At 51.8% G+C, this 23,844-nt stretch overlaps 1 protein-coding gene across 5 annotated transcripts in view; it reads right to left on the bottom strand.

The window, feature by feature from the left end:
- Positions 1 to 976: 976 nt before the first annotated feature.
- The window catches only part of nbeal1 (neurobeachin-like 1), a 61,433-nt gene continuing 38,565 nt past the window's right edge, over positions 977 to 23,844 (bottom strand). For all 5 annotated transcript variants that reach the window (XM_064311750.1, XM_064311752.1, XM_064311751.1 and 2 more), the window contains 22 exons: positions 22,493 to 22,650; positions 21,559 to 21,683; positions 21,013 to 21,139; positions 20,375 to 20,523; positions 19,354 to 19,487; positions 19,104 to 19,205; positions 18,902 to 18,997; positions 18,510 to 18,634; positions 17,037 to 17,308; positions 16,447 to 16,556; positions 14,787 to 14,904; positions 13,808 to 13,905; positions 13,234 to 13,350; positions 13,030 to 13,119; positions 12,468 to 12,577; positions 11,818 to 11,990; positions 8,600 to 8,694; positions 7,922 to 8,038; positions 7,342 to 7,503; positions 6,684 to 6,832; positions 5,937 to 6,072; positions 977 to 4,078 (listed from right to left, as the gene is read on the bottom strand). In XM_064311750.1, coding sequence (XP_064167820.1) covers positions 3,977 to 4,078; positions 5,937 to 6,072; positions 6,684 to 6,832; positions 7,342 to 7,503; positions 7,922 to 8,038; positions 8,600 to 8,694; positions 11,818 to 11,990; positions 12,468 to 12,577; positions 13,030 to 13,119; positions 13,234 to 13,350; positions 13,808 to 13,905; positions 14,787 to 14,904; positions 16,447 to 16,556; positions 17,037 to 17,308; positions 18,510 to 18,634; positions 18,902 to 18,997; positions 19,104 to 19,205; positions 19,354 to 19,487; positions 20,375 to 20,523; positions 21,013 to 21,139; positions 21,559 to 21,683; positions 22,493 to 22,650 — 2,865 coding nt within the window. In that variant the 3' untranslated portion in view covers positions 977 to 3,976. The remainder of the gene's footprint in view (positions 4,079 to 5,936; positions 6,073 to 6,683; positions 6,833 to 7,341; positions 7,504 to 7,921; positions 8,039 to 8,599; positions 8,695 to 11,817; positions 11,991 to 12,467; positions 12,578 to 13,029; positions 13,120 to 13,233; positions 13,351 to 13,807; positions 13,906 to 14,786; positions 14,905 to 16,446; positions 16,557 to 17,036; positions 17,309 to 18,509; positions 18,635 to 18,901; positions 18,998 to 19,103; positions 19,206 to 19,353; positions 19,488 to 20,374; positions 20,524 to 21,012; positions 21,140 to 21,558; positions 21,684 to 22,492; positions 22,651 to 23,844) is intronic.

The following is a 23,844-nucleotide window of genomic DNA, read 5'->3' as shown; positions in this document are numbered from 1 at the left end:
ACGTTTAGTCAGGTTCCCTTTTTAAATATTACATTTTGTCTAAAGATCTGAAACAAAGACTGTGACATATGCAATAATAGAGGAAATCAGGAAGGGTGGAAAATACATTTTCACAGCACTGTACTTACCCACCACTGCAGGGGGAGCAGCTCACGAGTCGAGCCCCCCCCCCCCTCAGTTGCCAGGGTTGGCTGATGAGCACATCCGCGCGTCTCTGGTGCAGCCCGGGGGCACCAGACCGGGGGTTCATTCCAGTCCCTTATTGTATCTCGTCCTGGTCTCCTCGGTCCCTGCGTAGCCCAGAAATCGACCGAGGTCCGCCATCTTTAAGGCCGTTCCAATCCCTTGACTGCTCCATGTGGGAAGCGAGGAGTGAGGAGGCTCCTGGAGGACACTTCAGCGAGGATACACAAGAGCAGCCTTTGCGGTAGCCTTTTTTTCGGACGTATAAATGACCCGCCTGTGGATCCACCTCTCTCCACATAGGGGGCGACGTAGCTCAGGAGGTAAGACCGATTGTCTGGCAGTCGGAGGGTTGCCGGTTCAAACCCCACCCTGGGCATGTCGAAGTGTCCTTGAGCAAGACCTAACCCCTAACTGCTCGGGCGAATGAGAGGCATCAATTGTAAAGCGCTTTGGATAAAAGCGCTATATAAATGCAGTCCATTTACCATTTACATCTGAAATTCACATCTCTTGAAACCTACGCTTGACTGAGTGAGGACGCTCCACTTGCCTAATACATGTTGCCTCGATTCCTTTGCCCTCGTATCTCATCCTGGCTTCCTCCATTGGGTGGAGCTAAGGAGCGAGGAAAGGACGCGAGGAAGAGATGCAAGGACTGAAAATAAGCGGTTGGAATGAACTCTGTGCCTAACACAGCCCCTGTAAACTAAACTCCTGGTTAGGGGACAGGGTGACATTCTGCTCAGTTCTGAACACTGTGGGTCCACAGAGATACTGCAGCATCACACACTTTTTATCCATCGACTTTAATGACGTTTCCACACCTTTCTGTGTATACAAAGCAGTCTTTACAGATCAGCGGAGAACATTAAAAACAACCTGTTACAATCTGTAGTACCTGGAAAGTGCAAAAAAATACATTTCAAATACACCGAAATAAAAATCATGCTGTACATATTTATATACTGTATTTATAAATAATCACAGATATACACACACAACCATTTGGTGGAAGTTACAGAAGAAAGCAGCTAGGATTTTTAGTTACAGAATTTCTGATTTTCGCTCAATCTTTCTCTGTGGTGTCCTTGGAGTTTTCAGGGGCCATAGCCTGTCTGGAATGAAGTTGTTCTTGGGATATGGGGGGGGGGGGTCACACAGGTTACATGCACGTTCACACCATGGCCCCATTCGAAAGGTCATTTGACACAGAGTGTGAAAAGGCACTCCATTTATTTCAACAGAGGAATTAGTAAAATAATGATGGATTTCACTTTCTTTGTTCATCGTAGTGGTCTTGTCAGCAAAGCACAGAAAACAAAGTCTATGGGGGGGGAAAGAAAAACGCACTTTCAATGTCTCTTTGGAGGGCACGTGAAAGAAATGGGGCGATGCGCTTGTTTCCGTGGAGACGGAAGTGAGGAACTTCCTCTGGAAGAGCTTCAGAGGCTGCTGAACCAGCCCTTGGCACAGCATGCTGGTGTACTGCAGGCACACTGCAAAAACTCAACCTACAAACAACCATTTCACTCTGACTGACCATCTTGGCTCGACCCCTGACCCGGCAGTACAATACTGAGGGCAGAGAGACAGGTTCGCCCCAGTATAGGAAGTTTTTACAGTTGGTTGTCTGCATTTTGGCAAATATAGATCTGCATTTTTTTCATTACACACACACGCACTCACTCAGTCACGCACGCGCACACACACACACACACACACACACACAGAGGAAGGAAATCGTTCCTCTGTGGGATGGGTTAAAACCACTATCGAATGCTCTGGTCAGCACGTGAGAGCGAATAAATCTACACAGGAGGAGGACCAACCAATCAGCCAATCAAGGGAAAACCATGATAAAGCAGAGAAACGTTCATAATCAATTAACATAGAAAATACATAAAATAAATCTCACCAAACAAATAAGTTAGGTACTGCATATATGGAAAGAGTAATCCTTGTCAGTAATCTGGATTTCCAACCAGAGCGAGACCGTCACAAGACCAAACCTCGGAGCAAAAAACATGAAGTTAAAAAAAAAAAGTTGAAGTGAGACCGCAAGTCAGTGATTTTGGGCTCTGAGGTTAGGCCTTGTGATAAAGGAACACGATGTACACCATCCCCGTCAGTAACCAGGAAGACGGGCTGTTGTTCAGTCAGCCAGAGTAGTCGGAGTTTCACGACGTTCCGACATTCTCACCCAGACCGGAATGTCTTAATACGCACAGTTGCAGGCTGGAGCAGGGTAGCGGCTTTCGCTAACTCGGAAGCCTTAACTCCCGTCCAATCCCCCCTGCCTTTCATTTTTTTTTTTTGAGTGATTGTTTAACCTAATCCCTGCCTTTCACTCAGAGCCCCCTGGTGGTCTGGGTGTCCACGGTTCCATCTACATAATTACAAGTGACCGTTAAAAACAACTCTCTCTCTTAATCTACAAAACAATTAAAGGAAATTATTGTATCTTTAAAAAAAAAAAAAAAAAATTTGTTCAAGTAAAGCAAAAATCTTCCGCGCGCTAACGTAGCCTTACAGCGCTGCTGGCTACAGGGCCGTCGCTCAGACACGAATCCAGTGGCGTAGCCACGTTAGCCGCCCTGCACGCCGTGCCAATGACAGCGTGCTAGTGTTAAGACTATGTGCACATATGGGTACTCGCGTGTGTTTTGTGTGACTGTATGTCTTGTATGTCTAGTATGACTCTATGAGCACATCTGTGTGTCTGCGTGTGTGGTTACGCCCAATGGGTACGGCCTGCCTGCTCCTTGCAGCGCAGGTTCAGATTTGATTAAGAGAAGAGGTGTCTGTGCTGTAGTGTGTGAAAGCCATCAGGGCTGACCGAGGCACAGACGCCGCTAGCGCCCAGGAGAGCCCGCGCCGCGGACGGCGCGCGGACCCGACGGGCCGGTCAGCGACGCAGCGCCGGCGGACGGACGGAGGCCGCCGTCCGCGTACCTCGCGCGGTGCCGCCCGGCTCATTCAAAACGCCCGTCTCTGGCCACCGGCGGTTTTCGCGGCTGTAAACACGCTGGCTATAAGGCGAGTGAAAGGCCACCGGAAATAAAGGTTAAGCTCCACCCTTCGGTCTGCGAGCGACGCCGCCATAGGGCTGCGGTGCAGTGGCACCGGCGCAGTACCACGGAGGGCCACAGTGGGGAGCTCCAGCACCCACGTGGCGCACCTGCTCTTCCTCTGGCGTGGAAGCAGGCGCCGTTAAGAGTCTCCACAGCCTTACGGCCTAACGCTCAGAGCCGAAGCGACGACTTCATGGATGAAAAGGTTAGCGACCAGTTGTGGGAGGGGGAGGGTGTGATGTGAGATTAGTTGTGAATAAAACCGGGTGGGGTGGGGTGGGGGGGGGGTCATGTGAGATTAGTGGGGACGGTGGGAGGGATAAAGGGGGGGGGGGGGGTGGGTTGAGGTACACAGTCAGGTCAGAACCACAGCGCCCGCGCTGGCTGACCCAGCTCTAGTCCTCTCCCTCCCGCCCACAACATGCTGGATCAGAGCCCAGATACGGTCTGGGGCTGGTTGGGTATACTTGGTTACGGTCCTGTACGCTGGGGGGGGAGGGGGGGGGGGGCGCAGCTCGACAGGACCTCACAGTCTCAGTTGTGAATCACAGATTAGTCCCAGTCGAAGGAGAGAGAGGCGACATTCGGTTCAATTAAACACCGGCCATCACCTTCCATTGGGTGAAGACCGTAGTGATTAACAGGGCAGGGAGCCAATCAGGAGGCGGCGGTGGTGGAGGGGGGTGGGTGATTTGTGATTGGTGGGGGCGAGGGGCCTGTCAGTTCTGGTCCCTGGCGTGGTACTCCGTCTCCCCGGACGAGATCTGGGTCAGGCGCTTACTGGAGCCCCACAACTTGCGCGTGATTTGGCCCGAGCGCATCTGGGAGGAGCGGGACAGGACAGCGGAGGAGGAGGAGGAGGAGGAGGAAGAGGAAGAGGAGGAAAGAAAAGATGGATTTAAAAGAGGGAAGGGGGAAATAAAAAAATGGGGGGGGGAGGGAGGGGGAGATGATTAGTGAATGCTTTGGTCATGCTCCGGACTTTCCATTCACTGGCAGGATCAACGAAGGAGAAAAAACAGGAAACTAAGAGAAGAGAAAAGCCTGGAGATGACCAGCGCTGCCAATCAATCTTATCAATCACTGCCAATCAATCTCATCAATCACTGCCAATCAATCTTATCAATCACTGCCAATCAATCTCATCAATCACTGCCAATCAATCTTATCAATCACTGCCAATCAATCTTATCAATCACTGCCAATCAATCTCATCAATCACTGCCAATCAATCTTATCAATCACTGCCAATCGATCTTATCAATCCCTGCCAATCAATCTTATCAATCCCTGCCAATCAATCTTATCAATCCCTGCCAATCAATCTTATCAATCCCTGCCAATCAATCTCATCAATCACTGCCAATCAATCTCATCAATCACTGCCAATCAATCTCATCAATCCCTGCCAATCAATCTTATCAATCCCTGCCAATCAATCTTATCAATCCCTGCCAATCAATCTCATCAATCACTGCCAATCAATCTCATCAATCACTGCCAATCAATCTTATCAATCACTGCCAATCAATCTTATCAATCACTGCCAATCAATCTTATCAATCACTGCCAATCAATCTCATCAATCACTGCCAATCAATCTTATCAATCACTGCCAATCAATCTCATCAATCACTGCCAATCAATCTCATCAATCACTGCCAATCAATCTCATCAATCACTGCCAATCAATCTCATCAATCACTGCCAATCAATCTCATCAATCACTGCCAATCAATCTCATCAATCACTGCCAATCAATCTTATCAATCACTGCCAATCAATCTCATCAATCACTGCTAATCAATCTTATCAATCACTGCCAATCGATCTTATCAATCACTGCCAATCGATCTTATCAATCACTGCCAATCAATCTCATCAATCACTGCCAATCAATCTCATCAATCACTGCCAATCAATCTCATCAATCACTGCCAATCAATCTTATCAATCACAAATCATCAACAATATCTTACATCTTTATAATCACATCACAGCCAAACTACAGGCAAAGTACTACTTTGTGTTGCATGTGTGCACAATACAACACGTATTCTTATTGCTAACAAAAACACTGGATTGGCTCCCTTATCCTGGGGGACATAACATAACACCAAGACAGACAAACAGCAATCATGAGCACACAGCACACACGGGTACACTGCACTGTGAGCACAGCGTGAGGACGTGTACCGCAGGCAGCCTCTGCAGCCTAATCTAATGAACCTGACCCCCTCGCCCATCAGGCTGCGCACAGAAGCTGAAGGAACCCGAGCGTATGAATGAATGAACGCCCACAGTGGAAGACCAGCACGTGCAGCCAACGACTGGAGAAGAAGAAGCCTCTGAGCCAATCGCTGCGGAGGTGCATTAGGCCCCCCGGAGAGCCTGGCCATTTGATTGGATGGCTTCGGTCGGGGAATCGCAGATTGACAGTATAAGGTAGCTTAACTCCCACAGTTGGGTGGAGGACACCTCACCCCCCCCCCCCTCCCATGGGGCGTGGAGTGAGGGGGGGGGTCCCAGTGCTCAGGGCGGGGGGCTGAACACCAGCTTTTCCCTGAGGTGCATGAGGCGGGCGGGCGAGCGCACTCGGAGGGGGGCCAGCAGGGGCGTGTCCATGAGGGGCGAGCCCTCCAGACTCTGGGCGATGTAGTTCCTGAGGGAGCTCTTTACCTCGGCCGGCTTGCCCACGCCCACGATGATCAGCTTCCCGTCCCGCAGCCCCACCAGGGCGTGGCTCTGCTCCTTGGTCACCGAGACGCAGCGCACGGGGACCCGCATCGCCATGGGCGCCGCGCACAGGGCCAGGCTGCAGGGGGCGACAGAGAGCGCGTCACCCGACCAAAACCAAGCCCATTTCCCTGGAGCAGCCTTTAAAATCACACAGCAGTACTCCAAGCAGTACCTTTTTCACTGAAAATGCAACACACAGCTAACTCCCCCTGAACAAGCCACACTCAAGCAACCCAGTGTCAACGGAAAAGAACTCAGATTACTGCGTCAACTAAACTCAAAAAAACTTACCTCAGAATTTTTCCTAAGTTGCCTACAGAAGAAACTAGCGCCCCTTGCTATTAGTACTGTTTTTGTGCTTACCACCAGCTGGACATGAAAGTGTTGAAACTGTGTGTGTGAGCAGTCTGCTGTTGTCGCGTAATGTGCATTGTGCCTCTGGCTCACGTATATTGTGTAAGGTTTGTCATTTTTTGGTTTAAGTACAGTGTACCAAACTGAATTAAAAATCGAAATTAATTTTGAGGTTGCAGGGACGGGTGGGTAAAGGAGTGGCTGCAGGTTCGATTCCTGGGGGGAGGCACTGCAGATGTATCCTTAACCTGCACATCCACAGTAAGTCCGAGGGGTTAGGGTTAGGGTTCAGGTTAGGGTTAGGGTTGGGGGGGGGGCGCAGTGCTGAGTTACCTGTAGAGGTCGCGGATGGAGAGGAAGCCCTGCTCGCTGCCCAGCACGATGTACTCCCCGGACACGCACAGGTCGGTCACCTGCTCCTGCAGGCTCTCCGTGCACAGGTGCTTACCGTTCACAGAATACACGTGAAGGGCGTTCTTATCCTGCGACACACACACAGACACACACAGACACACAGACACACGCACACACGCACACACGCACACACGCACACACGCACACACGCACACACGCACACACGCACACACGCACACACACACACACACACACACACACACACACACACACACAGCATGCGTGAGGAAGACAGGCCAATTAAACACCTTCACTCTGCGCATTGAGCTCCGTCTGACACTAAATCCACTTCCTCTTCCTGTGGCTTTCACTTCTGACCCCTCTCAGGTGAGACCAGTGCAGTATTTGTCCCATAATTCACTGCAAATGATAGTTGATCTACCTTACAGTCCCCTGCTTTTAATTCACTAACACAGGCGATTTCTAAGACAGATTGCTAATAACAACTTCTACTGATCTTAAAAAAACCCATGCATAGCTTGTCCTTAAAAAGACCCATGTGTATATTTGCTGGCTGACACAAGACGCACTCCCCACTGTGGCCAGCGTGTGGCGCCGGCGCGCCGTGCGGTCTCACCTTGAGCGTGGCCTTGCCCTCCACGCAGGTGTGCACCACCAGCCGGCCCTCCCAGGACACGGCCAGGTGCAGGATGGACACGGGCAGGGAGCTCTCGCAGGGCGGCCGCAGGGAGCGCATGTACTGGCCCCTCCGGACGGTGTGGATGAGCACCGTGCCGTCCTGCCCCAAACACACACACGCGCCATGATGTTATTTGTGTGTGTGTGTGTGTGTGTGTGCCTGTGTGTGAGTGTGTGTGTGTGTGTGTGGGCGTGGGTGTGTGTGTGTGTGTGTGTGCGTGAGTGTGCGTGCAAGTGTGTGTGTGTGAGTGTGCGTGCAAGTGTGTGTGTGTTGTGTGTGTGTGCGTGAGTGTGTGCGTGGGTGTGGGCGTGGGTGTGTAAGTGTGTGTGTGTGTGTGTGTGAGTGTGCGTGCAAGTGTGTGTGTGTAGTGTGTGTGTGCGTGCAAGTGTGTGTGTGTGTGAGCACGTATGTGAGCGCGTGCGTGCAAGTGCGTGTGCGAGTGTGTGTGTAATATGTGTGTGTGTGTTGTTGTGTGTGTGTGTGTGTGTGTAAGTGTGTGTGTAAGAAACAGCAGTACCCTCGATCCTGAGACAGCCATGTCCAGCTCTGTGCTGATGCTGACGCTCACCACCTCATCCATGTGTCCATACAACACCTGCACCGGTTTAGGGCACAGGCCCACAGGAGCCCCGCCCTGCAGAGAGAGAGAGAGAGAGAGGGGGGGAGAGAGAGAGAGAGAGAGAGAGAGAGAGAGAGAGAGAGAAAGAGAGAGAGAGAGAGAGACAAAGACGAGAGATCAAGATCAATTTCAACTTGTTCCTGCAGACCTTTCTCCCAAAATCCAGCTTTTATTGCAGTCTTGTTACTCTGGCCACCTGCCCCAGCTGATGTGAACTTCAGCTTGTCTGAATTACAATTTCACGTGTCATGCAAAATGCTTAATTAATCGCAACTGTGTGAATGTAAACTACAGCCACGCACCAAATTAACATTGTAAGTCTGTTCGTATAGTATAGGGACACATAAAACTTACATATAAACACATAATTTATGCAATAACAGTGATGACTAAAATATTACGTGCAGAATTTAAATGACGGTAATAAGAGGACATTTTGTGGCAGAAAATGTTTTAATAACTGGTGAATGTGTGAACGAATGCAACGGAATGTGAGGAGCGAATTGAAGTAACCCTAACGCAAACACCGCTGCCCCCTGTGTACGACACAGGAAGTGATGCGGCTGTCCCACACACCTGCTGCAGCACCTGCCACACCATGCAGGTGGAGTCCCGCGAGCCGGAGATCAGGTGGATGCCGCAGTGGTCCGTCGCCAGGCAGGTCACCACGTCTGCGGGAGGAAGGGCGTCAGCACCAGCGCTAACACCGACGTTCAGTGCGCATTCATTACATTACATTACAGGCATTTAGCAGACGCACTTATCCAGAGCGACTTACACAACTTTTACATAGCATTTTACATTGTATCCATTTATACAGCTGGATATATACTGAAGCAATTCCGGTTAAGTACCTTGCTCAAGGGTACAACGGAAGTGTCCTACCCGGGAATCGAACCTGCGACCTTTCGGTTACAAGCCCAGTTCCCTACCCACTGTGCTACACTCCGTCCTGCATTCACTCAGCGCTAACACTGACATTCAGTGCGCATTTACTCAGCACTAACACCGACGTTCAGTGCGCATTCACTCAGCGCTAACACTGACATTCAGTGCGCATTTACTCAGCACTAACACCGACGTTCAGTGCGCATTCACTCAGCGCTAACACTGACATTCAGTGCGCATTTACTCAGCACTAACACCGACGTTCAGTGCGCGTTCGCTCAGCACTAACAACCGACGTTCAGCGCGCGTTCGCTCAGCACTAACAACCGACGCTCAGCGCGCGTTCGCTCAGCACTAACAACCGACGTTCAGTGCACATTCGCTCAGCGCTAACACCGACGTTCAGTGCGCGTTTACTCAGCACTAACAACCGACGTTCAGTGCACATTCACTCAGCACTAACACCGACGTTCAGCGCACATTCACTCAGCACTAACACCGACGTTCAGTGCACATTTACTCAGCACTAACACCGACGTTCAGTGCACATTCACTCAGCACTAACACCGACGTTCAGTGCACATTCACTCAGCACTAACACCGATGTTTAGTGCACATTCACTCAGCACTAACACCGATGTTTAGTGCACATTCACTCAGCACTAACACTGATGTTTAGTGCACATTCACTCAGCACTAACACTGATGTTTAGTGCACATTCACTCAGCACTAACACCGATGTTTAGCGCACCGCAAGAACAACAGATTGTTTGCTCAGCATTAACACAGGGCGTCAACAATGCTGTGGGGCCTGCAGGAACATGGTCTTAAGACCACAGATCCATGAGCACAACACAGAGCCCACAGCGAAGACCAATACAGATCTCTAAACAGTGACCGCAAATAGCGACAGCAACAGAACCGTGAGAGACATTAACACCGCATACAGATCTCTAAACAGTGACCGCAAATAGCGACAGCAACAGAACCGTGAGAGACATTAACACCGCATACAGATCTCTAAACAGTGACCGCAAATAGCGACAGCAACAGAACCGTGAGAGACATTAACACCGCATACAGATCTCTAAACAGCGACCGCAAATAGCGACAGCAACAGAACCGTGAGAGACATTAACACCGCATACAGATCTCTAAACAGTGACCGCAAATAGCGACAGCAACAGAACCGTGAGAGACATTAACACCGCATACAGATCTCTAAACAGTGACCGCAAATAGCGACAGCAACAGAACTGTAAGAGACATTAACACCGCATACAGATCTCTAAACAGTGACCGCAAATAGCGACAGCAACAGAACCGTGAGAGACATTAACACCGCATTCAAACGCTGAGCGTCCATGCTGAACGTTAGCAGCGCTGTATAAACACACTCAGACCGTACCCATGTGCCGGATGTGCTAGCGTTAGCAGCGCTGTATAAACACACTCAGACCGTACCCATGTGCCGGATGTGCTAGCGTTAGCGGCGCTGTATAAACACACTCGGACCGTACCCATGTGCCGGATGTGCTAGCGTTAGCAGCGCTGTATAAACACACTCGGACCGTACCCATGTGCCGGATGTGCTAGCGTTAGCAGCGCTGTATAAACACACTCAGACCGTACCCATGTGTCGGATGTGCTAGCGTTAGCGCGCTGTATAAACGCACTCGACCGTACCCATGTGCCGGATGTGCTAGCGTTAGCAGCGCTGTATAAACACACTCAGGACCGTACCCATGTGCCGGATGTGCTAGCGTTAGCAGCGCTGTATAAACACACTCAGACCGTACCCATGTGCCGGATGTGCTAGCGTTAGCAGCGCTGTATAAACACACTCAGACCGTACCCATGTGCCGGATGTGCTAGCGTTAGCAGCGCTGTATAAACACACTCGGACCGTACCCATGTGCCGGATGTGCTAGCGTTAGCAGCGCTGTATAAACACACTCAGACCGTACCCATGTGCCGGATGTGCTAGCGTTAGCAGCGCTGTATAAACACACTCAGACCGTACCCATGTGCCGGATGTGCTAGCGTTAGCAGCGCTGTATAAACACACTCAGACCGTACCCATGTGCCAGTGTAGCGTTAGCAGCGCTGTATAAACACACTCAGACCGTACCCATGTGCGGATGTGCTAGCGTTAGCAGCGCTGTATAAACACACTCGACCGTACCCATGTGCCGGATGTGCTAGCGTTAGCAGCGCTGTATAAACCACTCGACCGTACCCATGTGCCGGATGTGCTAGCGTTAGCAGCGCTGTAAAACACACTCGGACCGTACCCATGTGCCGGATGTGCTAGCGTTAGCAGCGCTGTATAAACGCACTCGGACCGTACCCATGTGCCGGATGTGCTAGCGTTAGCAGCGCTGTATAAACGCACACTCAGACCGTACCCATGTGTCGGATGTGCTAGCGTTAGCAGCGCTGTATAAACGCACTCAGACCGTACCCATGTGCCGGATGTGCTAGCGTTAGCAGCGCTGTATAAACGCACTCAGACCGTACCCATGTGCCGGATGTGCTAGCGTTAGCAGCGCTGTATAAACGCACTCGGACCGTACCCATGTGCCGGATGTGCTAGCGTTAGCGGCGCTGTATAAACGCACTCAGACCGTACCCATGTGCCGGATGTGCTAGCGTTAGCAGCGCTGTATAAACGCACTCAGACCGTACCCATGTGCCGGGTTTGTGCTAGCGTTAGCAGCGCTGTATAAACACACTCAGACCGTACCCATGTGCTAGCGTTAGCAGCGCTGTATAAACGCACTCGGACCGTACCCATGTGCCGGATGTGCTAGCGTTAGCAGCGCTGTATAAACGCACTCAGACCGTACCCATGTGCCGGATGTGCTAGCGTTAGCGGCGCTGTATAAACGCACTCGGACCGTACCCATGTGCCGGATGTGCTGGCCCACAGTCTTGCCCTTCAGCAGGGAGGTGACCCGCAGGCTGTTGTCCCAGTGACCGCCGCTGAACAGCAGCTTCCCGTCGTGCGACACCACGAACAGCCGGGCCGTCACCTCCACCTCCGGGGAGAAAGGCCCCCCCAGGAAGCGCTGGGTCCTGCAGGGAGGGGAACATTAAGACTAAGGGCCTACTACACCCCAAAAACCTGTCCAACTTTTCATTATCTATACGCTGCTGTAAAAAAAAAAACACTACACATTCTTTTGAGGCAGTCTCCATTTTGTTCTGATTTCATTCCATTACAATCACAGAGTGGACCACTTATCCAGGGTGACACAAGTGGGGAACAGTGCTAGTCTCAGGGATACAGAGGTGTCAAATCACCAAGAAGGCACAGCGGGCCCATTTATATTCGGTAAGCGTGAAGACAACAACAAAGAAACCAACAAGTGGGGGGGGTTGGGTCAGGCACCTAGAGGTCACAGAATGGAGAGGTCTGGCTGGCGTGTACCAGCCACAGCAACTACTGTACCCCACTGCACCCCTACTTTACAGCCTCAGCGTCCACGCCGCTGCAGCTGCTGAGCGCGTGCCAGAGGCGCTGTCCCTGCTGCTGGACAGGCGGAGACTCACTTGGGACTGGCCACGGTGGGGTCCTTGATGAAGGTGAAGTAGTTGGAGATGTTCTTGTCGTAGGGGAGCCAGGCGTGCATCCCCATCAGCCCGTTCTGACTCAGAGTCACCTGGGGAGCGCAGCAGAGGCCTTACGTCACAAATCGCACGCCGGCCAATCACGGGGATTTACCCCACACCGGGCCAGTCAGAGACCTACATATGTTAAATCAATGATCTGAATCCATTTGACTATATGAAACTATGGCGGCAGTGTAGCACAGTGGGTAAGGAACTGGGCTTGTAACCGAAAGGTCGCAGGTTCGATTCCCGGGTAGGACACTGCCGTTGTACCCTTGAGCAAGGTACTTAACCGAAAATGCTTCAGTATATATCCAGCTGTATAAATGGATACAATGTAAATGCTATGTAAAAGTTGTGTAAGTCGCTCTGGATAAGAGCGTCTGCTAAATGCCTGTAATGTAATGTAATGTAATAACCAGTTACGTTACAGTGGTCAAGGGTGTCTGTCATCATAATGAGAAACGGTACAGTGGAACAGGCTGGAGGGTAACAGACTCACCAGCGTGTCGGGGCTGCCCTGGCTGATGAAGGAGTGGGACTGGTTTTTGGGAACCACGGCCTTGACCAGGGGCACATTGTCACTGATGCCCTGGAACAGAATGCTTTATTCAGCTTATCATGTGATTTAGGAAGCAAGGGACTTGTGTCATGTCAACCAAACGAAGACCACGCTTATCAGCCAATGGCAAAGCCGGAACCGCACCTCCACGAAGAAGGACTTGAGCTCGGTCAGGTGCTCGAAGATGCTGAGGGGGCAGGCGTCGAGCCTCGTCTTCCTCTTCTCCACCTCCTCCAGCGAGAGACGCGCCGGGTGGGGTTCCTGACGGAGGTACAGCGTCAGACACCTACACGACAGGTAACCGTCCCGCACGCTAAAGAACACGTTTAAAACGGTGTGGAAAGGTCCATTTACACTTCAATCTCATTCAAGACGACCTTATCAAGAAAGCTGAAATGCGTGCATGCTTCACGAACTCTGAATCAGGCAGTTTCAATAGGCCTCCTTGATGTACTAGAGCGCAGGTGTCTGTCCGAATACTGATCACCTCCTCCACTGAGAGACGCGCCGGGTGGCCCGGGGTCGCTCAGACACCTACGCGACCGGCTAGGTCCAGAGCCTGAAAGACACGTTAAAGCGGGGGGAAGGTCCATTTCACACTCACTCACATCTTCATTCAAAACTGACCTTAAGGATGAAAGCTGAAATGCGGTGGCTGCTTCACGCACACTCTAATCAGGCATTATCAATTAGGGCGCTCCCATTTGGGGCAGTGTACCTTGAGCAGCTGGCAGGGTGTCTGTCCGAAATTACTGATCATCCCCTCCACTGCCTTGCGCTCCTTCTCATCCGTGATGGCGTCCAGGTCCACCGCACCTGCAGGGAAGCAACCAAACACAGAGAGCAAGAGATCAGAGCACAGCATTCTGGGATAGCAAGGTGTGCACCATAGCGGAAGAAGAAATTACAGGAGCCACGTGTAGTAATGTCTGTACCTTCATATGTGCAGTAATGTCAGTAGTGTCTGTACCTTCATATGTGCAGTAGTGTCTGTACTTTCATATGTGCAGTAGTGTCTGTACCTTCATATGTGCAGTAATGTCAGTAGTGTCTGTACCTTCATACGTGCAGTAGTGTCTGTACCTTCATATGTGCAGTAGTGTCTGTAGTGTCAGTAAATGGTAATGGTAAATGGACTGCATTTATATAGCGCTTTTATCCAAAGCGCTTTACAATTGATGCCTCTCATTCGCCAGAGCAGTTAGGGGTTAGGGGTTAGGTGTCTTGCTCAAGGACACTTCGACACGCCCAGGGTGGGGTTTGAACCGGCAACCCTCCGACTGCCAGACAATCGGTCTTACCTCCTGAGCTATGTCGCCCCTTCATATGTGCAGTAATGTCAGTAGTGTCTGTACCTTCATACGTGCGGTAGTGTCTGTACCTTCATATGTGCAGTAGTAGTGTCTGTAATGTATGTAATGCCTGTACTTTCATATGTGCAATAGTGTCTGTACCTTCATACGTGCAGTAGTGTCTGTACCTTCATGTGTGCAGTAGTGTCTGTAGTGTCAGTACCTTCATATGTGCAGTAGTAGTGTCTGTAATGTATGTAATGCCTGTACCTTCATATGTGCAGTAGTACTGTCTGTAATGTCTGTAGTGTCAGTACCTTCATATGTGCAGTAGTGCCTGTAATGTCTGTAGTGTCTGTACCTTCATATGTGCAGTATTGTCAGTAGTGTCTGTAGTGTCAGTACCTTCATACGTGCAGTAGTAGAAGACGTTGAGGGCCTCCACAGCTGCAGGGCCTCGCTGTTTGTAGCCGAAGATCAGATCGATCCACTCGTGGAGGTGGGCGGACACATACTCAGACTCCTGTTACACAACACAGGGACAGCACAGTATCGTAAGGAGGATATACAGGTAGGCCAGGTGAACACACTGAGTATAGAGCAGGATACAGAGGTATACAGTGGCACAGATGAATACACTGTGTATAGAGGTTATGCAGGTAGGCCAGGTGAACACACTGTGTATAGAGAGTATGCAGGTCGGCCAGGTGAACACACTGTGTATAGAGAGTATTGCAGGTAGGCCAGGTGAGCACACTGTGTAAAGACGGTATACAGGTAGGCCAGCTGAACACACTGTTTTGAGAGTATGCAGGTAGGCCAGGTGAACACACTGTGTATAGAGGGTATGCAGGTAGGTCAGGCGAACACACTGTGTATAGAGAGTATGCAGGTAGGTCAGGCGAACACACTGTGTATAGAGAGTATGCAGGTAGGCCAGGTGAGAACACTGTGTATAGAGAGTATGCAGGTCGGCCAGGTGAGAACACTGTGTATAGAGAGTATGCAGGTAGGCCAGGAGAACACACTGTGTATAGAGAGTATGCAGGTAGGCCAGGTGAGCACACTGTGTATAGAGAGTATGCAGGTAGGCCAGGTGAGCACACTGTGTATAGAGAGTATGCAGGTAGGCCAGGCGAACACACTGTGTATAGAGAGTATGCAGGTAGGCCAGGAGAACACACTGTGTATAGAGAGTATGCAGGTAGGCCAGGTGAGCACACTGTGTATAGAGGGTATGCAGGTAGGCCAGGTGAGCACACTGTGTATAGAGAGTATGCAGGTAGGCCAGGTGAACACACTGTTTTGAGAGTATGCAGGTAGGCCAGGTGAGCACACTGTGTATAGAGCAGGATACAGAGGTATACAGTGGCACAGATGAATACACTGTGTATAGAGGTTCTGCAGGTAGGCCAGGTGAGCACAATGTGTATAGAGGGTATGCAGGTAGGCCAGGTGAGCACACTGTGTATAGAGAGTATGCAGGTAGGCCAGGCGAACACACTGTGTATAGAGAGTATGCAGGTAGGCCAGGTGAGCACACTGTGTATAGAGAGTATGCAGGTAGGCCAGGTGAACACACTGTGTATAGAGAGTATGCAGGTAGGCCAGGTGAACACACTGTGTATAGAGGGTATGCAGGTAGGCCAGGTGAGCACACTGTGTATAGAGGGTATGCAGGTAGGCCAGGTGAACACACTGTGTATAGAGAGTATGCAGGTAGGCCAGGTGAACACACTGTGTATAGAGGGTATGCAGGTAGGCCAGGTGAGCACACTGTGTATAGAGGGTATGCAGGTAGGCCAGGCGAACACACTGTGTATAGAGGGTATGCAGGTAGGCCAGGTGAACGCACTGTGTAAAGACGGTATACAGGTAGGCCAGCTGAACACACTGTTTTGAGAGTATGCAGGTAGGCCAGGAGAACACGTTTGTAAGCAGGTAGATAAACAGACAGGATGGTGAACCTGTAAGTAGGCCAGCACTCATAAAGCTGATACTCCCAGGGTAGGGCACAGACAGTAGAGGGCCTCCCCAGGCTGAGTAAGACGGAGCTGCATCTCACCAGGGCTTTCCTGTGCTTGTAGATGAAGTCCTCGGGGGACTTGGCCCATTTGGGAAGGATGACGTCATCGACCCTCTCCTTGGACATCTGCAGGCGGCCCAGGTCGAACCCTGCGGGAAGAGAGAGGAAGACCGTTCTGTAAGAGACTCTAGAGCGCCTGCGGGACGAATGCACCGAAGAGGAAGAGGAGGAGGAGCGTGACGGAGGGATGCCAGGCCTCAGGGAGACAGGCTTCTGCTGGGCGTGTCACTGCAGCGTCTTTATGGAGAGCAGAAGTAGACTGGGGGCGACATAGCTCAGGAGGTAAGACCGATGGTCTGGCAGTTGGAGGGTTGCCGGTTCAAACCCCGCCCTGGGCATGTCGAAGTGTCCTTGAGCAAGACACCTAACCCCTAACCCCTAACTGCTCTGGCGAATGAGAGGCATCAATTGTAAAGCGCTTTGGATAAAAGCGCTATATAAATGCAGTCCATTTACCATTTACTGTACACACAGTAAAAGTGATGACTGCACAGACAGCCCTGGTGAGAGTACTCACTGGGTATCCAGTCACATGGGTGTTCTAACCACAGCCAGCAGCACTAGCGTACCGTTCTGGTTTTCCAGGAATTCTGGGAAATAGAAGAACTCCGGGATGAGCTCCTTCACGTCGTTGGGGTTGTCCATGAGGGTCTGCCAGGTGGCGGGAATGGAGTGGAACTGGCGATCCGCGCAGTCGAACCTGCCGCTCTGCAGCTGGATGTGCAGCGAGGTGAAGGGCTCGACGCGGATCAGGTAGTGCATGACGCCGGCGGCGTTGGAGTAGTGCGTGCCGTAGTGGAACCTGTCGATGGTCCCCGTGGGGTCCTCAAAGCTCTCATACCTGCGGGGGAGAGACAAGAGGCCCCATTACAAACACTTCACTTCACACGCCAGGCTCGGATTGCCTCATGGCCCTTCTTAAACAAAAATACCAGCACATACCGAGTACAAGTGACACACACAGACACACAGACACACAGACAGATACACAGACACACACACAGACAGACACACAGATAAACACAGACACACACACAGACAAACAGATACACACACACAGACACAGACAGACAGACAGATAAACACAGACACACACACAGACAAACAGATACACACACACACACAGACAGACAGACAGACAGACACACACACACATACGCACACACACACACAGACAGACAGACAGATACACACACACACACAGACAGACAGACAGATACACACACACAGACAGACAGGCAGATACACACACACACACAGACAGACAGACAGATACACACACACAGACAGACAGACAGACAGATAAACACAGACAGACACACACAGACAGACAGACAGACAGACAGACACACACACACACACACACAGAAGGGGGTGCACACACACACACACACACAGACCGGCGCGCACACACACACACACACACACACACAGACAGACAGAACACACACACACATCACACACACACGGTGAAGCAGAGAGCAGTCAGAGCACACACACAACACACACACACACACACGGTGAAGCAGAGAGCAGTCAGGAGCACACACACACACACACACACACAGACAGACAGACAGACACACACATACAGACAGACAGACACACACACACACACACACACGGGTGAAGCAGAGAGCAGGTCAGGAGCACACACACACACACACACACACACACACGGGTGAAGCAGAGAGCAGGTCAGGAGCACACACACACACACACACACACAGACAGACAGACAGACACACACACATACAGACAGACAGACACACACACACACACACACACGGGTGAAGCAGAGAGCAGGTCAGGAGCACACACACACACACACACACACACACGGTGAAGCAGAGAGCAGTCAGGAGCACACACACACACACACACACACACACAGGTGAACGGAGAGCAGGTCAGGAGCACACACACACACACACACACACACACAGGTGAAGCGGAGAGCAGGTCAGGAGCACACACACACACACACACACACACACACACACACACACAGGTGAAGCAGAGAGAAGGTCAGGAGCACACACTTCTCTCTCACGGCTTTGGCGTTCCTCTCGTTGACGACGGCGATCGGTTTGGACAGGTCCCGGAAGACCCGCGGGTCAGAGAGGTCCAGCTCCTCAGACGTGTAATCTGTCAAGATCCAGGGGAACTGCGCACACACACACACACACACACACACAGAAGAACAGTACTGTTAATAACAGAATAAAGAAAGATCCCATCATAATTCCCCTAGTCATTTAGCAAACTGGATTTTTTCACACAGCTGGGTATTTACAGAAGCAGCTCAAACTCTTCACTCACTGATGATCTACATCGGAATCAACTAAATGCTTTCCAACATATTCTCAGCCTCCCTTGCCATTCACAGTAAATCACAGTGCAGTTCCAACCGCAGCCAGAGGAGGGCGCCTACCACGGGATACTGCGACAGGTCGTTGTAGGTGCGTCCCGCGATAGTGTTGAGCTGAATGAGGTAGTCAAAGTTGGAAATCTCTCTGTTCACCCATTTCTGAGGAAGAGAGGGAGAATGAGTTAACAGGTGTGCTCCTCCGGGGAAACAGTGAAATCTAACCCCTGACCCTCGACCTCTGACCCCCTGAGCCCTGAGCCCTGACCTGGGTGAGTCCGGAGGCCTTGAGGAGCTCCTGTGGAGAGCGCGTCCCGTACAGGTTGAGGGAGCGCAGCAGCAGGATACGACTGTACACTTTGTTCCTCGCCTGTCAATCAAAACACAACCGTTTACACAGACCCCGCCCCCATCGAGCCACCTCTGCTCTGGGATGAGCGCATGTTAAATAAAGCTTTATGTAACAAAATAAAAGGATAAAGGGAAGGGAGCAGTGGGGGCAGCAGGGAGGAAATCACCTCCTTCTTGAAGTTGAGGAAGTAGTTGGTCTGGTCGATGAGGAAGATCTCCAGGGCGGAGCGGCGCAGGTTGTACCTGCGCAGGTGAATCTCCCGGATCTGCGACAGCGGCCACTTGAAGTCGTAACCCACACCTGGGACCGACACACACAGTCACAACCCACACTTCAGACGAGGCAAACACAGCCATGCCCCATAACCAAGACCAAACAAACATGACCACCTCCCAGAACCGCAACTAGCCAAACAAAACCATGATCCACCACTGGGACCAAAACAAACAAACAAACAAACGAAAGGAATAAAGAGGATTGCTTTTGATAGGGACATCGTTTAGGGGGTACCAGTAAACGATGGTACCGATGTAAAAACAAACAAACAAACGAAAGGAATAAAGAGGATTGCTTTTGATAGGGACATCGTTTAGGGGTACCAGTAAACGATGGTACCGATGTAAAAACAAACAAACAAACGAAAGGAACAAAGAGGATTGCTTTTGATAGGGACATCGTTTAGGGGTACCAGTAAACGATGGTACCGATGTAAAAACAAACAAACAAACAAACGAAAGGAATAAAGAGGATTGCTTTTGATAGGGACATCGTTTAGGGGGTACCAGTAAACGATGGTACCGATGTAAAAACAAACAAACAAACGAAAGGAATAAAGAGGATTGCTTTTGATAGGGACATCGTTTAGGGGGTACCAGTAAACGATGGTACCGATGTAAAAACAAACAAACAAACGAAAGGAATAAAGAGGATTGCTTTTGATAGGGACATCGTTTAGGGGTACCAGTAACGATGGTACCGATGTAAAAACAAACAAACGAAAGGAATAAAGAGGATTGCTTTTGATAGGGACATCGTTTAGGGGGTACCAGTAAACGATGGTACCGATGTAAAAACAAACAAACGAAAGGAATAAAGAGGATTGCTTTTGATAGGGACATCGTTTAGGGGGCACCAGTACACAGCAGCACCCCATAGTCCCCTCCCCCCTGCTAGCCCCGCCCTCGTACCCTCCTCCTTCTCGGCGCCGCCGTCGTAGAAGTAGATGTGCTGCGTGGTGAGCTCCAGCCGGCCGGGGCTGACGTCCATCACCGTCACCAGCTCGCAGTCCTCCGACATGACCAGCTTCTCCCGCTGCCCCGCCTCCTCCGCCTCGTTCCTGAAGCGGACGGACGGACGGACAGACAGAGACAGACAGATGGAAGGACAAATTGACACAGACAGACAGACAGATGGATGGGTGGGTGGACAGACGGATGGATGGACAGAGACAGAGACAGACAGACGGAAGGACAAATTGACAGAGACAGACAGACAGATGGATGGGTGGGTGGACAGATGGATGGACAGACAGACAGAGACAGACAGATGGAAGGACAAATTGACAGAGACAGACAGACAGATGGATGGGTGGGTGGACAGACGGATGGATGGACAGACAGACAGACAGACAGAGACAGACAGACAGATGGATGGGTGGGTGGACAGACGGATGGATGGACAGACAGACAGACAGACAGACAGAGAGAGAACAGACGCGTTAGCCCTCACAGTGCGCAGCGCTGCAGCAGGTGGATTCGCCCCCCACACAAAGGCACATTTCGGAGGGGAGCCCCGGGGGGGGGGGTAAAGCTGCTGACACACTCACAGGCTGTTGCCCCCGCCGGGGTCGTCCTCGGGCAGCTCCAGCGTGTCCTCCTCCAGATCGCTCACCTTGGCCTGCTTCACCGCCTCCAGCAGCAGGGACTGGGAGCAGTCCTGCTGCTGCTGCACGCCTGTGGGGGAGGGGGGAGTGTAGCACAGTGGGTAAGGAACTGGACTTGTACCAGAAAGGTCGCAGGTTCGATTCCCGGGTAAGGACACTGCCGTTGTACCCTTGAGCAAGGTACTTAACCTGCATTGCTTCAGTATATATCCAGCTGTATAAATGGATACAATGTAAAATGCTATGTCAAAGTTGTGTAAGTCGCTCTGGATAAGAGCGTCTGCTAAATGCCTGTAATGTAATGTAATGTAATGTAATGGGGTGGCAAGCAGGGTTTTAGGCCTGGTTTTTTTCGCCCTGATAGCGGTTTTTGTGTTTGACTCAAGTTGACTGAGCCGTGCAGGTGCAGCAGCCCCCGACAGACAGACAGCACCGGATGAACGCGGAGACGAGCGCAGCGTCAGCGCAGGGTTAGCGCAGGGCTCTCACCCAGGTTGTCCCGCAGGGCGCTGGCCTCGGCGTGCGGGTCGAAGTTGTGGTTGCGCACCAGCTTGAGGCGCATGCGCGAGTAGTTCTCCGCGCTGGAGACGCGCCAGTGCATCTCGCCCTGCTGCCTGCGACACACACACACACACACGAGCACACATGCTGTGAGTCCTCCGCTATCCCATAATCCCACACCAAAAAAAAATTCCACCTTTTCCCCACTCTAGGTGAAGTGTTTTTCAATGCACAAGCCTATCTCCCCACACACTTCTGAGCAGGTGGCCAATCAGGATCCAGCCACCACAGCAGTGTGGACAGAGAGCAGAACGCCCTGGACCAGAGGTCCCCATGACCAGCCGTGAACACAGCAACCAGTTCAGACCCAAGGTGAGATTCAGTTAATTGTGAAATCAACCGCTTTTGGTGTATACGGAGAACAGCAGAGGATCCAGTACGACCTAGCTCAGGAGGTAAGAGCGGTTTGTCTGGCAGTCGGAGGGTTGCCGGTTCGATCCCCCGCCCTGGGCGTGTCGAAGTGTCCCTGAGCGAGACACCTGACCCCTAATTGCTCTCAATGGCAGCCTTTCACCGTTGGTGTGTGAATGTGTGTGTGTGTGAATGGGTGAATGAGTCATCAATTGTAAAGCGCTTTGGATAAAAGCGCTATACAAATGCAGTCCATTTATCATTTGCTTAGTAACAATGAAATCAACTTAGTGGTTGAAAACAATGAAAATAGTAATGTGCTTAGTAACAGTGAAATCAACAATGTGCTTAGTAACAATGAAATCAACAATGTGCTTAGTAACAATGAAAGCAGAACACTCTGGTAACTGTTCCCAGCCACTCCTGTCCTACACGCACTGCGTGACTGAGGTGGACTCCTGTATGATGCTGTTTGTTTTTCCGGGGCCCCGGCCCGTATCCCCGCGGTTACCTGTCAGCCCAGGGGCCCCTCTCGCACACCAGGCTGCGCCGCGCTGCCTTCCACTGCCTGAGGACGGCGCTGTGCTGGCTGTGCAGCTGCTTCAGCATGCTGTTGTAGCGCAGGTTCTCCTGGCGGCCGCGCCGGGAGTAGGGCTCCAGAAACTGCTCCTGAGGGAGGGGCCAAGGAGGGGGAGGGGGAGGGGCAAAGAACAGGAACTCAGAGACGGTCCTTAAGACCTACGCAAGCCACACCCTCTCCACTACACTCTCCTGTGCGCAGGTCAGAGGGCCAGCTCTCTCTCTCCCGTGCGCAGGTTAGAGGGCCAGCTCTCTCTCTCCTGTGCGCAGGTTAGAGGGCCAGCTCTCTCTCTCCTGTGCGCAGGTTAGAGGGCCAGCGCTCTCTCTCCTGTACGCAGGTTAGAGGGCCAGCTCTCTCTCTCCTGTACGCAGGTTAGAGAGGCAGCTCTCTCTCTCCTGTACGCAGGTTAGAGGGCCAGCTCTCTCTCTCCTGTGCGCAGGTTAGAGGGCCAGCTCTCTCTCTCCTGTGCGCAGGTTAGAGGGCCAGCTCTCTCTCTCCTGTGCGCAGGTTAGAGGGCCAGCTCTCTCTCTCTCCTGTACGCAGGTTAGAGGGCCAGCTCTCTCTCCTGTGCGCAGGTTAGAGGGCCAGCTCTCTCTCTCCTGTGCGCAGGTTAGAGGGCCAGCTCTCTCTCTCCTGTGCGCAGGTTAGAGGGCCAGCTCTCTCTCTCCTGTGCGCAGGTTAGAGGGCCAGCTCTCTCTCTCCTGTGCGCAGGTTAGAGGGCCAGCTCTCTCTCTCCTGTGCGCAGGTTAGAGGGCCAGCTCTCTCTCTCTCCTGTGCGCAGGTTAGAGGAACAGCTCTCTCTCTCCTGTGCGCAGGTTAGAGGGCCAGCTCTCTCTCCTCCTGTGCGCAGGTTAGAGGGCCAGCTCTCTGTCTCCTGTGCGCAGGTTAGAGGGCCAGCTCTCTCTCTCCTGTACGCAGGTTAGAGGGCCAGCTCTCTCTCTCCTGTGCGCAGGTTAGAGGGGCAGCTCTCTCTCTCCTGTGCGCAGGTTAGAGAGGCAGCTCTCTCTCTCCTGTACGCAGGTTAGAGGGCCAGCTCTCTCTCTCCTGTGCGCAGGTTAGAGGGCCAGCTCTCGCTCTCTCCTGTGCGCAGGTTAGAGGGCCAGCTCTCTCTCTCTCCTGTGCGTAGGTTAGAGGGCCAGCTCTCTCTCTCCTGTGCGCAGGTTAGAGGGCCAGCTCTCTCTCTCTCCTGTGCGCAGGTTAGAGGGCCAGCTCTCTCTCTCTCCTGTGCGCAGGTTAGAGGGCCAGCTCTCTCTCTCCCGTGCGCAGGTTAGAGGGCCAGCTCT

This window comes from Anguilla rostrata, chromosome 15 (assembly GCF_018555375.3).
Source record: "Anguilla rostrata isolate EN2019 chromosome 15, ASM1855537v3, whole genome shotgun sequence".
NCBI lineage: Eukaryota > Metazoa > Chordata > Actinopteri > Anguilliformes > Anguillidae > Anguilla > Anguilla rostrata.
Note: the sequence above shows the minus strand (reverse complement) of the source record. Positions and strands in the feature narration are given on the sequence as shown.